This window comes from Leptopilina boulardi, unplaced genomic scaffold, assembly GCF_019393585.1.
Source record: "Leptopilina boulardi isolate dan_hultmark-lab unplaced genomic scaffold, ZJU_Lbou_2.1 LbouV2_278, whole genome shotgun sequence".
NCBI lineage: Eukaryota > Metazoa > Arthropoda > Insecta > Hymenoptera > Figitidae > Leptopilina > Leptopilina boulardi.
The window spans coordinates 4,360,105-4,378,894 of NW_026137838.1; the positions used below are offsets into that span (position 1 = coordinate 4,360,105).

The following is an 18,790-nucleotide window of genomic DNA, read 5'->3' on the forward strand; positions in this document are numbered from 1 at the left end:
TTATTTGGTTACAAAAATTATTTGGTTCGAAAAATTATTCAGTTCCAAAAATGAATTGGCTCAAGTAAATATTTATTTGATAATAGTCAACCAATTATTTGAATCAAATAAATTTTTTTCTAGATTGTGAAATTATTCTCTGTAGGTTAGAGAATTTTTATTTCTTTTTTTTCTTTATTCTTTACTTTCGTAAAATGTGAAGTTATGCTAACGTGAAAATTGGATGTCACGTAAAGGGGCGCCTAGCTGTGGAGAGATTCTCCTTATCGTAAGACGACACTCAAGAGAGTCCAACTACTGCAAAATATGTCTATTTGCTCCTTAAACGCTGACTAATCTGAATTTTATCTCAGATATTTCGTCCCAAATTACATTTTATGAGGTTTAATTTTCTAGCGAGGGACCCTTCCCCCCCGCTAATTATTATCCACGAAAGGGCCAAGTTCATCAAACCACTTCTTTCTCTTTTTTCCTTTTAATTTTTTTCTCTCTGCTCGTTTTACTTTTTTTCAATTATCTCGCTTATTCTTTATCTTATTCTACTGCAAATAATAGTTTTTTTTTAGATAATGTTTATTAATAATTGTTTTATTACTACTTTTGTATTTATTATTTTAGTTTTAAATATTTTAAGCGTAATATATATATATTTCTATATACCAAATATTATTAGTCTTTTTTTTTTATTTATATTACATATATACATTGATCAAAACGTACTGGACCTAACCAAAAAAAATTTTTTTCTCTATTTAAAAACCAAAAAAATTGATTTGGAAAAAATTTTTTTAATGGGTTCGGTACGTTTTGTTTCTAATTAATTTCTAAATTAGGTTTGACCTTAATTATTTTATATACATTTCTGCTTTTTTCTGTTTATATCTGTTACTCGCAAGTTTATTTCTAAATCGCAAATTATTCTTTCCAAAATAGAAAACATGATGTAAAGAAAAATGGAATTATTTTTAAAATACTTTTTTTTTTTCTTTAAAAAAAAGGTTTTTGAATTAAAATATTTGTTTTACATTTTGGAAAGTGTATGTGGCAATTTTTTGATATCTTATTCTTCTTGCTTAATGTGTACTTGACTTTTAGTCATGTAGAGAGTGTTGAAAAAGTTTCATAGAAAAAAGAATTGTTCTGTATCAAATTAGAATTTTTCGAAAAGAAACAAAAATAAATAGAAAATAAATAAAAAATAAATAAAATAAATAAATTAAATTTTTGTATTTATTAATAGAAAAATTTTTAAATTAAAAAATTTTTTTTTTTTTTAGAGGTTTGAAATTTTATGAACACTCTTTATATCTTTTGACACTTTTGTATTTGTGTATTGTGCGCATTTTTATAATTCTTCTCTTCTCTTTTTTACGTTACAGAGACACACTGCACACTGGGCATAAGGTACGAGCCTCTTATTCGCACTGCGTTTTTTTTTTATTCTCTATCCTTTGTCTGTCTTTTTTCTATCCTTTCTCTCTTACACTTTTTGTCTTGTCTTGTGATTTTTAGTTTTAAATTTTACTTCTTATTTTCAGAGTAATTTTTTAGAGGCTTAAAAAAATTTAGCGTTTAAAAAATTTCCAAAGGATATATATATAGTAAATGAAATTTCCTTTTTCTGAATTCAAATTTTTTGTGAAAATTTTAATATACATTGAGAAAATTATCAACAAAAATTGTATTGTCTAAATTTTCTGCTTGTCATAAAAGTAACAAATCCGTCTCCTATTTTTGAAAAAAACAATTTAATTGGAAAAGTTTAGTTCTTATTTCAATTAAATTATTCATTTTGTGTATAGAAAAAAAAGTCCTAATTGTAATTTTTTTGGCTCAATAAGTGCTGAAAAAAATTATTTACTTTATTATTTTTCTCAGTGTATATTAAAAAAATATTTTGTAATTACTTTAAAAGCATATTATAATTAGACATTGAATTCACTTATTTTAAAACTTTTATTCTATGTGTGCTTTACATTAGCTACAATTTAATCTGTAGACGCTTTTAATTTTTTAGTATATAGAAAACTCACATAAAACTTTCTAACCTTTTTTTTTTTACATTAATAATCCTTTTTATTTTAATTTTTTCCTTTTTTGTTTTTCAACTTAGTCTTTTTAATTATTTTATTTTCTAAAAAACATCGTTTATATATTCACAAGGACAACGTGTATTCCTTTCTCTTTTCCATTCTGTTTATCCCCTTTTTCCAAAAGCTTTAAAAAAAAGTCCAGCTTTATCCAAACAACTCAAGGCAGTGTTTCCTTCTGTTTATCTCTTTCGTCAATGGACGTAAGTAACCAAAATATTTTTTTAAACATTTTTACCCTTTACACAATTTTCCATAATTCCTTATTTATTGTTTTTTGTAAATAAAAAAAAATTAATTTTTTTTTTAATTTGTAAAGATTGTTTAAAATTTGTGTGTGTGAGAGGAATGTTTATATAATTTATATATGCACAAAATTTCATTCACTTGAATAATTCTGACTGACCCTATATATATATATAGTATATACTGGTCACTTTTGTAATCCGGTTTCCATTTACATCATATAGTGTGATCTAGATTCGGTCTCGTGAGCTTTTCTCGAAACATCAAGACCGTCGTGAATATCCGGATATCCGCTTGTGGTAGAATCTCCATGGATCTGAAATTCAAATTCAAATGCCACACGGATGCTGTTTTATGCAGGCATACGTATTCACGATGACCATGTAAAAACCATCTCTCTCCACCTCGATATATATATATATATACATATAAGTGAGAGTTAAGAAATTTAAAATATTGCGCGAAAAATCGGTTTTATCCGTAAACGATAAATTTTCCCCACTGCATCAAAATACCGTTGAGAACAATTTTAAAATCAAGTTTGGAAGGGGGGGGGGTCTAAAATAGGTTGAAAATATTCAAAATTTATTTATTTTCTTAATAATATTATTATTATTGTTATTATTATTATTATTATTATTATTATTGATTTATTTTTTATTATTTATATTGTGATACAATTGTCAATGAAAATTGATATGTAAAGGAAATAATAATTAACTGTTAATTAACAATTATTAACGTTAATTTTATTAGCAAAAAAATAATTCGGTTCCAAAAATTATTTGGTTTCAAATTTGTTGGTTCCAAAAATGATTCGGTTCTAGCAATTATTTGGTTTCAAATTTGTTGGCTTCAAAATTTATTTGGTCCCAAAAATTATCCGGATCCAAAAATTGTTGGTTCCAGCAATTATTTGGTTTCAAAAATTGTTGGATCCAAAAAAATAATCTCAAAAATTATTTGGTTTCAAATTTGTTGACTCCAAAAATTAGTTGGTTCCAAAAAGTTATTTGGTTTCAAATTTGTTGGTTCCAAAAATTATTCGGTTCTAACAATTATTTGGTTTCAAATTTGTTGGCTTCAAAACTTATTTGGTCCCAAAAATTACACGGATCCAAAAATTATTTGGTTTCAAAAACTGTTGGTTAAAAAAATTGTTAGTTCCAGCAATTATTTGGTTTCAAAAATTGTTGGTTCCAAAAATTATTTGGTCTAAAATAGGTTGAAAATATTCAAAATTTATTTATTTTCTTAATAATATTATTATTATTATTATTATTATTGTTATTATGATTATTATTGATTTATTTTTTATTATTTATATTGTGATACAATTGTCAATGAAAATTGATATGTAAAGGAAATAATAATTAACTGTTAATTAACAATTATTAACGTTAATTTTATTAGCAGATATCTAATTAACATTTATGAATAATTAATTATAAATTTACATATTACGATAAATGATAATCTATCAACAATGTTGAAATTATTATACCACATCATTTCATTTTGAAAGTGATTTTACATCACCAAAACCTCTAATTGTCAAGCAATGTGAAATTGATAAATTATATATATATATATATTATTTATTAATGAAAATAGTTTTCATATATTAATTATTATTTCGATTATAGATAAAATATTTATTTATTATTTGTAATATTTATATGAACCAAAAAAAAAAACAATAGTTGCAAAGATTTATGTTTAGAGATAAATGTCTAATGATTTAACTCAATGGGTTTTCGAGGGTGGAATAACGAAACAAACCCCTGACATGAACGGAAATTTCACATCACGCGATTCCCTTTTGCACACACGGTTAATTCACCGCACCCGACTTAATTCTGTCTAACTTGTGACTAATTGTTTCCTAAGGAGGAGTCTTCAATTTTTTTTTTCTGTTTCTTTTTTTTCATTCCATAATTTTTTTGCGAGAAAATTTTCAATTCGATTTTTTTTAATTCAAAAAAAAAAGAAATCAATTTTGTTTGGAAAAATTGTTATATTATCCAAAAATAGATTTTAGGCATCTCTTGGCATGAAATTATAATACCCCTTAGGCGCAATCTGGACGAGGTTAAGCTTTAGGTCACGTTTGTGAACGTGGATCATCCTCTGATAAGTAACAATAGTGATTAGTGTATCAGACACGTCGAGCGATGACGATGATGATCATCATCATTCTACCCAGTAAACTCTGTTTCACGCCAAACCTAACTCAGACCATGCCACCTATTTGCATCCGATTACAAAGGAAGTTCTTGTATGAATTCTCTGTTGTCCTATATATCAGGGGAAAATTCAATTTTCTAAATATTAAATCTAGGGCATACATGTCAAGTTATAAAAAATTAGTTACAAACTTTAAATATCGAAGAAATTCAAATTGATATTAATCAAATATTTAGCCCAATTTTAACTGAATTTAGATATTATTATTATTAGTAAAAATCTATTTTCTAAAATAATAATAGAATTATTGGTTCCAGCAATTATTTGGTTTCAAAAGTTGTTGGTTCCAAAAATTATTCGGTTCTAGCAATTATTTGGTTTCAAAAATTGTTGGTTCCAAAAATTATTCGGTTCTAGCAATTATTTGGTTTCAAAAATTGTTGGTTCCAAAAATTATTCGGTTCTAGCAATTATTTGGTTTCAAATTTGTTGGCTTCAAAACTTATTTGGTCCCAAAAATTATCCGGAACCAAAAATTGTTGGTTCCAGCAATTATTTGGTTTCAAAAATTGTTGGTTCCAAAAATTATTTGGTTTCAAATTTGTTGGCTCCAAAAATTATTTGGTTCCAAAAATTATTCGGTTCCAAAAATTAGTTGGTTTCAAATTTGTTGGTTCCATAGATTATTCGGTTCTAGCAATTATTTGGTTTTTAAATTTGTTGTCTTCAAAACTTATTTGGTCCCAAAAATTATCCGAATCCAAAAATTGTTGGTTCCAGCAATTATTTGGTTTCAAAAATTGTTGGTTCCAAAAATTATTTGGTTTCACATTTGTTGGCTCCAAAAATTATTTGGTTCCAAAAATTATTCGGTTCCAAAAATTAGTTGGTTTCAAATTTGTTGGTTCCATAAATTATTCGGTTCTAGCAATTATTTGGTATCAAATTTGTTGGCTTCAAAACTTATTTGGTCCCAAAAATTATCCGAATCCAAAAATTGTTGGTTCCAGCAATTATTTGGTTTCAAAAATTGTTGGTTCCAAAAATTATTTGGTTTCAAATTTGTTGGCTCCAAAAATTATTTGGTTCCAAAAATTATTCGGTTCCAAAAATTAGTTGGTTTCAAATTTGTTGGTTCCATAAATTATTCGGTTCTAGCAATTATTTGGTATCAAATTTGTTGGCTTCAAAACTTATTTGGTCCCAAAAATTACACGGATCCAAAAATTATTTGGTTTCAAAAACTGTTGGTTCCAAAAATTGTTGGCTCTAGCAATTATTTGCTTTCAAAAATTGTTGGTTCCAAAAATTATTCGGTTCCAAATTTGTTGACTCCAAAAATTAGTTGGTTTCAAAAATTATTTGGTTTCAAATTTGTTGGTTCCAAAAATTATTCGGTCCTATATCAAGAGAAAATTCAATTTTCTAAATATTAAATCTAGGGCACACATGTCATCTGTCAAGTTATAAAAAAATTAGTTACAAACTTTAAATATCAAAGAAATTCAAATTGATATTAATCAAATATTTAGCCCAATTTTAACTGAATTTAGATATTATTATTATTAGTAAAAATCTATTTCCTAAAATAATAATAGAATTTCATCTATAAAATTCATTGTTGAGCAAAGCTTTCATTTTTTTCCCTCTCTCTCTATCTTTTTTGATAGATTCATTAATTTCGACAGAAAAAAAAGTAGTATAAATAGCATTCTCTATTATTCAGTTCCATCTGGTAATGGAAATTTTTATTTAAAAAAAAAGCGCTACTGCTAAAAATTTAACGAAAAACTCACGCTATAGTACACACTGAAATATTGTACTAAAGTCTTTATGAACATTTCGCCCGTAAATTCCAGTTAAAAATCTTTTTGAAAATTATTGTTGAATTATCTGAATTGTTGATATTTTTTTCATATTTTATTTTTTTCAAAATTATTATATTACTTTTCTCAGTAGTATTTGAAGATAAAATATAGTAAATGGCAAATTTACTATTTCAAAATTATTACTGTAATAATAACGATAATAATAATAATAGGAATAATAGGAAAAATAGGAATAATAATATGTATTTATTGTAAATGACAAGATTTTTTTAATTTTCGATTTTGGGATAAAATTAAAAAATCCCTCTTGAATATTTGTTACAGATTTTAATTTTCATTGTAACATTTCTCAAGTTACCGATAATTTACCTTTTTTTTCTGAAAGTAATAATAATAATAATATATATTATTTTTTTCCTCGTCTTTATGCACAATTATAATATCGTGTATTATTAAGCTTGCCTCTCCCACTCCTCTTGGGAAAGTCTTTTGTCGCGCATATTTGCCTGCCTAACGAGGGTGCATGTCCTCGAGACAAACAACGCGGACGATATTTCAACTTTTCATGCGACGCTATACTCAACTACGTCGCTCTTTTACTCCCTTGCAAGCTCTTCCATAATGCTCGTATAAGTAAAGTATAAGCTCTGTAAAAAAAGCTCCTCTCACATATATATATATATATATATATATATATATATAAAATTCATTTTTAAAAAATGTTCAATAATTGGTTACTTGAGTTCTTCGTCTTCAGTGCTGTTCCAATGGGATAAAAAAAGAAATAAAGAAAAGAAAAAGAAAAAAAAAAGACCCTAGAAGACTTCCGGTACCTCGGTTTAAGTTATTTCTTATGTATTAGCGAGAATACCAACTCGATTGCTCGAGTCGTAGGTCGAGAGAGAATCGTTACAGTGATATTACTGCATTTCGCCTTGGACCGTGAAACTTGTTCTTAATTCGCTTTTCTATTAATATTTAAATTCCCACTAGCACCACCCGCGCGCGCTTTCGCTTATATGTGTGTATATATATATATATATTCACTCCCCGCAGTACTTGGCTCACTTGACTTTTCAATTTCAAGGATTAATAAGCTCTGCTTCTTATATTTCTTTCTCAAGACTCTTTATGTTCGACTAAAAGTATCAACGGCTCAAAAATACATTTCCATAATTATTAATTAGTTTAAATAAACATTTGATGTTAAGAAAATTTATGAAAAAAAAGAATTGTTTTTCTACACGGGAGAAAAATGGAAAGTAACCTTTTTCTTACAAAAGTAAAACCAAAACTTCTGTCAACTTTTGCTTTGGAAATGAGTAAAAAGTTTTGAACGTTTAAATGAACAAAAATTTTTTTTGCGACTTTTTTAAGTACGAATTTTATTACAAAATATTGTTTTAAATTTTTTAAAAAGAAGTTATTAATTTATTAATTGTTTAATTTACTATTTTACTTTACATTGATATTATAATTTTTAATAATTTATAGATTGAAAAAAATATTTTAGTTCATTTGAACGTTTAGAACTCATCTTTGGAAAGAGAAAAAAAATTACTTCGGAAATAGTAAAGTTTACTCTGGAAATAGCAAATTTATTACTATTTCCGGAGAGAAAATTTTGATCTGAAATTTCGAACAGTTTGGGATTTACTTTGTAAGTATAGTAAAAATTACATTCTATTTTTGTCTCATGTACTCTGAAATTTTGAATTAGTAAATATTTTAAAATTTTATTTTAATTCGTTGCAGTGAATTTTTATACCGATTTTGGGGTATAAATTCTATTTTATAGTTTTGTTTAGTAAATTTTTTTCTGTAAAAGTGTTGAAAAGATTAATAGTTGTGGTTTTACCTTAGTGATTTAAAAAAAAAAAAAGTTCATAGCTATTTGCGTTAGGAGGCTCTTCATCGAAGGTAATAAGTTATGAAATAAAAATCATAAATGTTTATGCGGATTAAGATGATGTAAAGAGAGCCTCGGTTGCTCTTTATCTTGTTCATTAACACAATTATTAACGCCAACTCGGCCGTTGGTTTAAGAGAAGCAATAAAGTCTCTTGATTACAGCTTTCGAGGAACGGATCCGCAAAATCTTAACTAGCTTCGTTATACATATATATATTTTCTAAAAAGAAAACGATATTCAACGTTTTAAAATTCCCTCATGTTGGTGTTTTAGACTTTCTCCAAAAATTCTACAATATCTTAAATATTTAAATCCTAAAAAATTTTAAATTAGAAAATTTTCATTAGAGAGAAAAAATAGGTCTTAAAAAATGCAGTGAATATAAAAAAAAATTTCTTTAAAAAAAGTTTCTTTTTTAAAAATGCAAAAATTGTACAATTCGAGAATGGACGTTGTTTTTTTGCTTTCATTTTCTAAGCGAGCGATCTTCTTTTTATTTCTATTATGTACGTTTCGAAATTAGAGAATTTTTAATTTAAAAGTTGAAAAAGTTTTCTTAAAATAAAAATTGCAACTACTTTCTTTTTTTTGTTTAAAAAAAAAAGTTGGTATTTTAATCGTGAAATATCGCATGAAACGGTGTTTTTGTGATAAAAAGAATACTGTTAAAAAAATGAGAGAAGCAAAAGGCGCGTGTCATGTAAATTCGCGTGCACTTTCCCGAGTTCTTCTCTTTTATATATATATATATAATATATACCCACCTCCCACAGTTTCTGGATCTGTCTCTGTCTATCTCTCTGTGTCCGAGAAGCGTTATTCATAGAGAATATGTTACGAAGGACTTGGCTTTGATCTGGACTCAAGCCCCAGGATTATGCAGACAGAACCGCACTTATACTTGTGAATGCATATACATGTATATGTATATGATAGTATATGTGTAGGCGCGCGATTAAGTTCCATTTGCAATAGTGTGCGCTCCTTGAAAATGTAACTGGCGCTACATACCTTTAGCGTTGAGTTAGTATTGGGAAACCTAACCAAGAAGAGAGAGAGAGGGGGGGGGGTATATAACGACATAATACTCCCGCAAGGGCTGTTTTAGAAGCTGTTTCCAGCTTAGGAAGCTCTCCTTTAAATGTAAGTCTATGTAATTATCCTCTTTTGCCTCATGATCAAATAAGGAATAGTCCCTTCCATCTAGTAATAAATTTCATATGAAAATTACGTAATTTTGAAACGAAAATTTCAATATCTTTCGAGGGTTTCTAATGTCTTTTTCTTTCTATATATGCGATTAATTATTCGTTTTATTGATCAGACGGTCGATTTTTCATTTCCGATTCTAATATTCTGTTTTCGTTTCATTTTCACTTTCACTGATACTATTATCAATTAAAAATTTCCTTGAATCAAATTCAAAACTGTTTTACTGTCGGTAAGGTAGATTGCGGCGTCGGTAATCTTTCATATTTCAAAAAACTGTCTTGCCATCAGTCGGCAAGGTAGATTTCGGCGTCGGTAATCTTTCATATGTCAAAAAACTGTTTTGCCATCAGTCGGTAAGGTAGATTTCGGCGTCGGTAATATTGCAAAAAACTGTTTTACCATCAGTCGGTAAGGTAGATTTCGGCGTCGGTAATCTTCCATATTTTAAAAAACTGTTTTGCCAACAGTCGGCAAGGTAGATTTCGGCGTCGGTAATCTTTCATATTTCAAAAAACTGTCTTGTCATCAGTCGGCAAGGTAGATTTCTATGTTGGTAATCTTTCATATTTCAAAAAACTGTCTTGTCATCAGTCGGCAAGGTAGATTTCTATGTTGGTATTTTTCTATATTATCATTTTTAAAGAAAAAAAATCTTTACCATCAGTCGGTAAGTTAGGTTTCTAGGTCGGTAATTTATTTAATAGAAAGAAATTTCTTCTTTTTTCTCTCGAATCAGAAAAATTTTTTAAAATAGCAATAATTCGTGAAAAATTAATGACACAGTTATTGAAATAAATATAAAAATTCTGTTCCCTCTTTTTTTTTCGAGAATGGAATTTTAAGTAAAATTCTAAAATTGTTTTTAAGATGTGATATGACTTTTGCGTCGACTGAATAGACTAACTATGTCTCGCTAGTTATTATTCTCATTCGTCAACTCTCGCTTGTATACACAAGGCCAAGAATAAACACTTGAAGAAACATTTTGAATTATATCTAACATTCGAAAAACAGGTGGCAATTCAAAAGGACAAGAACTAGATTAAGACATATTGTCAAATAATAAATCGTCACGCTAACTTAGCACGATTAATTAATCTATTTGCTTAAGAGAGAGTATTAAGATTCGTTGTTACGGATTCCCTACACACTGTTGTGTATGCGGCCCCCCCCCAACATAAACCCTTTTGGCACGATATCAAAACTTTTGCACCAACACGTAAACTGTGTTAATGGAAATTCTTAGCGCCACTAACGCAGCCGCCACTGTCGACTTTCTCGTTCTTTCCGCCTTAATGCTTTCCGGATTTCCGGCATTCTTTGGCAAAAATTTCCATCGAAAAGCATATCACTGTTAGGAAAGGATAAAAAAAATTTTTTTTTCTGCCTCTTTTTTCTGTATTTATACATTTACGTCGATTTTCTTTTTTTTATTTTTCCAATATTATATTTATGATATTTGATTTTCCTCGTGGAATAATTTACGAGCTATTGAAAAGTTTGCTTTTGATGTATGTGTGAGAAAAGCTACAAACCAAAAATAAGTAAATGTGTCACAGATTAATGGATGACAAGAAACAAACTTTTCTTCATGTTAAATGTATGTTGAGAGTTCTAGATACGAAAAAAAAATACTTTTTGAAAATTAAATTATTTGAAATGTGTGACAAAGTTTTAAAAAAACAATTTTTACAATTTTTATTTAATAGAATTTCATATTGGATCTAATTTTTATTGAGGCGAATTTTTATTTATTCGAATTATTATTTTTGCAGAAATTTCATTAAACTGATTTTCTGTTTTACAAAATTTATACTTAACCAAAAAAATCATTTACAGAATTTTTATTTTTCCGAATTATCATTTGTTCGAAATTAGCAAATGTCCGAAAAACAATGAAGAGAAAGATTTTAGCGCGATTTTTAAAATCAACCAATCAAAAATTATCCATAAAATACGAAGCTGAAGTACACAACGTTTATATAAACAACTTTTTAAAATGAAAAATTCTATAATTTTTTGCCTACAAAATATTTCTTGTAGTTTTCATTAATCAACAAATTATAAAAAAATATTTTTTAGGCAAAAAATTATAGAATTTGTTTATATTAAAAAATTATTTCTTTAAAAATCGTTTATATAAACGTTGCGTACTTCAGCTTCGTCATAAAATTGTGATTAGTTTAAAAATCGCGCCGAAATCTTTTTTGTTGATTTTTTGTTCAGCCATTTGAAATTTCGGATAAATAAAAAATTTGGAGAAATAAAAATTCTGTTATTGATTTAATGAAATTTCTATTCTGCAAAATAATGATTCGAACAAATAAAAAATTCGGTTCAATAAAAATTCGGTTCAATGAAAATTATATCTAATAAAAATTCTATTAAATGAAAATGCTATTTGATTTTTAGAATTTTTTTGCTTTTTAGTTTGAATTTTTAAAAAAGAAAACTAAAAATACGTAATGGAAAAAAAATTTTAAATGTTGACTTGAAATTTTACATGAAATCATCCATATACAAAGTGTTGTGACTCTCTTTGAATAATTTTACATAGAGTATACGTGTGAAATGGAAATAATCTTGAATTGAGTTCTGAAAAAGAAGCTTTTGAGAAATTTGAATAAGACATATGCATTGTTTTTTTTAAAGGAAAAAAAGAAGGGGTGGGGGGTGGGGGGAAAGAAATAAAATTGTGGAATTTCCGTTCAGGTTTATTGTTGAACGTTCTTGTGGTGGTGGTGAAGCAGATTAGGTTATACCTTCCTACCAAAATCGTAAATCATTCGATCGTAAATAACTTTCATACAGTGATACTGAAGTGTCAGAGCGGAATGAGGATCCTCCTCGATATATCGATAGTAAGTCATTTTTCAATATTTTTCACTCTAACGATTGTTTCATTGCTCGAGTCGATGCCATTTTATGCGTCCAGTATTATTATCATCTAAAATTTTATATTCACCACAGAAAGTAAATATTGCTTTTTTTTGGGGGGGGGGAAGTTTTTTCTATGTTAATTTTATTATTTTTTAAGTTTGCTTCTTTTTTTTTATTAATTTTAATATTCGTAATGGATTTTGTCCTTCCATGTGTGTGTGTGTGTGTAAAGTATGATACCTACTTTTGGGAAATACAAAGGGAATATTGAATGAACATTGGAGTTATTGTTGAACATGAAATAATCTCGTGAAACTAGTTTCTCGATCAAATGTCACTTTGTCCTTCGTTTGTTGCCAAGTAAGCCCAATGTCCAACTGGATTCGAAATACGGATGAACAATCAGGCTGGATGATCAGGCCGAAACAGTATCTGTAATTCTCAAAGGGAATATTATAGAGCAATACAACTCGCTTGAGGTGTTTGATATAATTTCAAACTAAATTCGTTTCATATCACCCAATTTATGCTGGATTTGCAACATCAATGTGTTTCTCGTTTGTTGTAAAGTTTGTAACTTTGTCAAATATAATTCAATGATAAATTAGTTTCTATTGTAATAAGAAAGAATTGTTCAAGGAAAACAAAATTTCATCTGGAACAGCGATAAATTTCACTGAAACAGCGAAAGTTTTCATTATTCTAGAGAAACATATCGTTGTTTCAGATAAAGTTTTTTTTCTTGTACTAGGGAATCGCTATGTTTCAAGTTTGAAAATTTTTAATGTTATATTTAAATAGTTGGTTCGAAGGGAATGTTATTTAAAGTTAGAAGGATTATTTGAAATTCATGTAATTATTGTATGAAGTAGTAAGAGTCAATTTTAGTCAGACAAGGCTATAGAATTCTATAAAGTTAATATCAGTGGTAAAAGTCTGTTTCATTCAGACAGATTGTCTCTTGTAAATTTTATCAGTAGTACGAGTCAATTTTAGTCAAACGTATTTTATTCTTGGGTAAATTCAATGTAAGTAGTATGAGTCAATTTCGGTCAGATAAGACTATATCGTTAGAAATTTTAAATAAATAGAAAAAGCCCGTTTCAGTCAGACAAATCAATTCAAATTCTTCCAAAAATTAGTAGTAAAATTTAAAATAGATCACTGATTTTTTAGTGATCTAGATCAATAATCTAGTTAAGTAAATAACAACAATGATCTAGATCAGTGATATAAATTAATGATCTATTTTAGTGACCTAGATTAGTAATTTGAATCAACGATCTAATTTATTGATCCAGTTTAGTGATCTAGATCAGTAATCTTGTTTAGTAATATAGATCAATGATCTAGTTTATTGATCCAATTTAGTGATCTAGATCAATAATATAGATCAGTGATCTAATTGAGTGACCTAGTTTAGTAATATAGATCAATGACCTAGTTTATTGATCCACTTTAGTGATCTAGATCATTAATATAGATCAGTGATCTAGTTTAGTAATATAGATCAACGATCTAATTTATTAATCTAGATCAATAATATAAATCAGTGCTCTAATTCAGTGATCTAGTTTAGTAATATAGATCAACGATCTAATTTATTGATCTAGATAAATAATATAAATCAGTGATCTTGTTTAGTAATATAGATCAATGATCTAGTTTATTGATCCAATTTAGTGATCTAGATCAATAATATAGATCAGTGATCTAATTCAGTGATCTAGTTTAGTAATATAGATCAATGATCTATTTTATTGATCCAATTTAGTGATCTAGATCAATAATATAGATCAGTGATCTAATTCAGTAATCTAGTTTAGTAATATAGATCAATGATCTAGTTTATCGATCCAGTTTAGTGATCTAGATCATTAATATAGATCAGTGATCTATTTTTGGCATATTTACAAACTATTCTAATCTTTTTACATTTTAACTATTATGAAAAAGAATTAACTTTTTTTCTAAAAAAAAATTTTCGAGTAAAAAATGTTAATTTTTTTTTGTTTGTTTATTGTGAGTAGAAAATTAGTAAATTTTGAATAGACGTTAAGAGGCGCATGTTTTATTGACATGGACAGTAATCAACTCTGAGATACGAGCCGCCCAGCTCGTCGTCGTCGTCGTTCGTCGTCATCCTTATGTTGCCCTGCATAACTGGTGTGGCTTTGACGTTAGAGCTTTTAGTTCATATCAACCTTTGTCCCTGCATGTCGTCGTTTAATTACTAACTTGAAAAGCTTCAAGCAACTGACTACCGATACTCTCCTTCTATCCTTTGCAAATTTATGCCCCATAACATGACCCTAAAATTGATCCCTTTTATGGAATATACATACAAATCTTGATTATTATTATTATTATTAAATTCATTTTTAAATAATAATAAGAAAATAATATATAATTTTACAAATTTATTGAAACGTAAATTTAAAAATGAAAATTTTCAACAATTCTAATTTTTGAAATATTTTTCAAATCTTGATCTGATGTGATATTATAAAATTGTCGCGGTATTGGTTTCCGCTAATGCGATTGATTGTATAATTTGATACATAGACCTTCCCATTCAATAATACCCGCGGGATGCTCAACTCCGTTAATTGAAATGCATTTATGCAATTAGGGACCCTATCGGGATTCACTTGATTGGATTTTTCACCTCTCCGTTTATTATAGATGAAAATCTTTTTTTTTTTTTAATTTATTTTGTTTTGTTTGTTTTAAAGCAAATATATAACCGTTAATTACATTTCGATTTACTTAATATTTTGGATAAATTTCATTTCAATAATGAATTAATTTACTAATAATTATTACATGCGATAATATTTCACATAATAATTTTGTATTTTATTTACAAATTGCTCTCAAGTTTTTTTTTTTTTAAATATTCGTATTCGGATTTATAGACAGTCAATATTGGTTACATTGGGATTTTGAGGGTATTCATATTATTGATATTGGATTGCATTAATAGAAATTGAATGGTTTTAATTATGTTTTATATTTATGTATTGATTATTATTAGTAGTTAATTTTCTATTCTGTTTGCACAAAGTTGAACTTAGTTAGGAGAGGTAACAAATGCATTTAATTAGTTTACTTTCTCTTTAGGGTATTGTTAATGTTAAGCTTGAACGACGAAGGCTCATTTTGATGTGGTTTAGTGTTTTCGTGGCTTTATATTCAGTGCAAAGTGGGCTAGAAGCTGTGGTTTTAGGAAGCTTTGGCGCTTAGATTGCGGTCTCGCCTGTCGATTTCACATGGCAAAAACACTTTCGAAACACACTTCTGACTTTCACACAAATATGTCCAGCTCAAGTTCCACCTTCAAAAACTTTTATCAAGTACTTAACAAACTGTGCTGTATATACATTTTTGACAATCCAATCGATTCCATAAAAATAATAATTTGTTAACCGAATTTTAATTAACCCGAAATTGCAAATGGCTAAACAAATAATAAACAGAAGGATTTTGGCGCTATTTTTAAAATTTACCAATCAGGGTTTCTTTTTTTGGTCAATTTTTTAAAAAGCCCCGAAATCTTTTTGTACACCGAAAAAACGGTATTCTAGTTTTAAGATTATTATTTTCTTAAAAAAATATTCTTAAAATATTCTAGTTTTAAGAATTTTATATTCTTACATAAATATTCTTAATAATATTCTTAAGCAGATTCTAACTTTAAGAATATTTTCTATGTACTAAATCTTTTTCTTCTTAAAACAAGAATATGCGCTAGAATTGACGTGCTGCTAGCTTGTTCGCGTCGCCATTGACTAACGAGTCGTCGTGCGCGTCGGAGTGTTTTTTTAATTTTTCACGTTTAAAAATTTAAAAAAAAAATATTATTGCGTTTCTTAATCTTATCTACGTAATTTAAGTTTTTGTGATCCCAAATTGAAAAAATGTTCGACAATTGGTTAACATTGTCTTTAAGTATTAAAATTGTGTTCTTTTTTGAAAACTCCCAGGTGAAAAAATTAACGTTACTAACGTTACTAACGTTACTAATGTTACTAATGTTACTAACGTTAGTACCTATAAAAAAATTAAGAGTTTCTAAAATATATTTTCACGGAAACTTTGCCACTACTTTTCCATTACTACTTTCACTTCCACTTAAACTTTTTCTAATTTTCATTCCCATTTCCACTTCCACTTTTTTATATTCATTGCCACTTCCACTTTTTCTAATTTTCATTCCCATTCCTATTTCCACTTCCAGTTTTTTATATTCATTGCCACTACCACTTTTTCTAATTCTAATTCTCATTCCCACTTCCACTTGTTCCAATTTTCACTCCCATTTCATCTTCCACTTTTTTATTTCCATTACAACTTTTTTATATTTTCACTCCCACTTCCATTCCTATTTTTTAAATTTCCATTACCACTTTCACTTTTTCTAATTTCCATCCATTGTAATTAAAAAAAGTGAAAATGGTGTAAATTGTGTAAATGGAAACTAGAAAGAGTTTTAGTCGAAATGGCAACAGCTAATGAAAATTGGAAGTGGAAAAAATGGGAGTAGAAGTGGTAATGAAAATAAAAAAGTGAAAGTGGAAGTGAAAGTGGAAATGAGAATTAGAAAGAGTGGAAGTGGGAATGGAAGTGCGAATGAGAATTAGAAAAAGTGAAAGTGGAAACGGTAATGAAAATAAAAAAGTGGAAGTTTCTGCAAAAATACAATTTAGGAACAGTTTCTTAATTTTTTTATAGGTACTAACGTTAGTAATATTAGTAACGTTAGTAATGTTAATTTTTCTACCTGGGTTTAATAAAAGTAATATTTTGAAAATAAAAATGCTGTACTATTTCTTTATTTGAAATTATGTATATTTTGGTTTAAAATTAAGTATTTACTATTCTTAAATTAAGTTTATAGTATTCTTAAAACTGCTAGAAGTATATTTCTTGATACAATAAGAAAATATACTTATTTTAAGATTATATTCTAAAAAAGTGATTCTAAGAAAATATTCTTAATATAAGAAAATTCTATTCTTAATTTAAGAATATATTCGTGGCGCCTATTTAAGTCTCGCATATTCTTAAAATAAGTTGAAATTTCTTAAAATTAGAATATCGTTTTTTCGGTGTAGATTGTTTGTTCGGACATTAGCGATTTCGGTCAAATGAAAAATTGATATTTTTAAAGAATTTTATCGAGAAAATTTTATATCCGTCAGTAAATAATATGAGTTTGTTGAACAGCTATTAAATATTATCTAAGAAGTTTCGTTTAAGTAGATGATATAGAGATGTATATATAATAATAATAATAATAATAATAATAAGTAAATGTAAGTCCTAGAAGCTTTGTTTCTCATTCATAGTGAAAATTCACTATCTGTCTTCCGTCTGGGAGCATCTGTTTTCTCATGAAAGTTGTAAACTAGTTCATGCGGCTGCTTTGGTATGGTATAGGCTCAAAAGCAGTATCATCAGAGATCGTAGAAAGATTGAACCAAAGGAGGTAGTAGGTGAGATAAAGTGTGATGTGTGTCTGTGTTTTCAAATATATATATATATATATATATATATATATATATATATATATATATATATATATAGAGAGAGAATTGTTAAGGCAGTGTTAGTGAGGAATCTTTGTGGTGGTGTTTCTTCCGAGCATGACAAGAAATACGGGCTTTGCTAATTGTTAGAGTAATGAACAAAGTTGTGACGCCCTCCAGAGTTATTCTATATTGCTGCCTGTTATTTCCTTCACCGTCTAATCCCTCCAGCAAAACCCTTTTCAAGTTTTCCCTTCAAAAGTACACCTTTTCTCTTACGTTCTCATTCTCTTTAACTTCCTCTAAATCACATAAAATAACCTTTCCTCTATATATATATTTCTGTTTTTAATCATACATGTTTTCATCTGTTTGAAATTCAATAATTTATCAATTTTTTTTCCTTCCCTTTTTTATTCTTTGTAATTTTTATAAACTAAATTGAATTAGAATTTATAGAACTTTTTTTTTTTTGAAAGTTTCAATCGCTCTCGCAGTAGAAATATAATTTTGTGCTCTATTGAGACTTTAAAAAAAAAGAAAGGAAATAAAAAAAAGAAATTGGTAAAATTGAGTGAATTCGACAAAAAGACGACTCTAGATTGAAAATGGTATCGTCCCTTTAAGATCGAGTTCGTTCACTTCTAGAACTTTTAGGAACGTGTAAAGTTCCAGAGGCCCCCAGTGACTGTCAGGTAATCTGCTCTTAGCTACGTGAAAAGTGTTTGTTTCTTCCTTTTCCTTCTGTTCATGGTGCTTCCGGCGAAGCCGTTTCGTATCAACCTCAAACCACATTCACTCGTCGTACACACATATATGAATCTTCCACGAGGCTTCTTCGAACATTTAAGCCTCAGGTTCTTTGTTCCTTTCAGAATCCCAGATAACGTTATTGTTCTATTT

The 18,790-nt window shown here is 27.8% G+C and overlaps 1 protein-coding gene across 2 annotated transcripts in view; it reads left to right on the top strand.

The window, feature by feature from the left end:
• Positions 1-18,790, top strand: part of LOC127281875 (polypyrimidine tract-binding protein 2) — a 492,268-nt gene that overhangs the window by 21,748 nt on the left and 451,730 nt on the right. The window contains exon 2 of one of the 2 annotated variants that reach the window (XM_051305847.1): positions 1,380-1,404. The exons of the other annotated variant lie outside the window; for it this stretch is intronic. Within the exon in view, the coding sequence (XP_051161804.1) occupies positions 1,380-1,404 (25 nt within the window). The remainder of the gene's footprint in view (positions 1-1,379; positions 1,405-18,790) is intronic. 2 annotated transcript variants of the gene reach the window in all.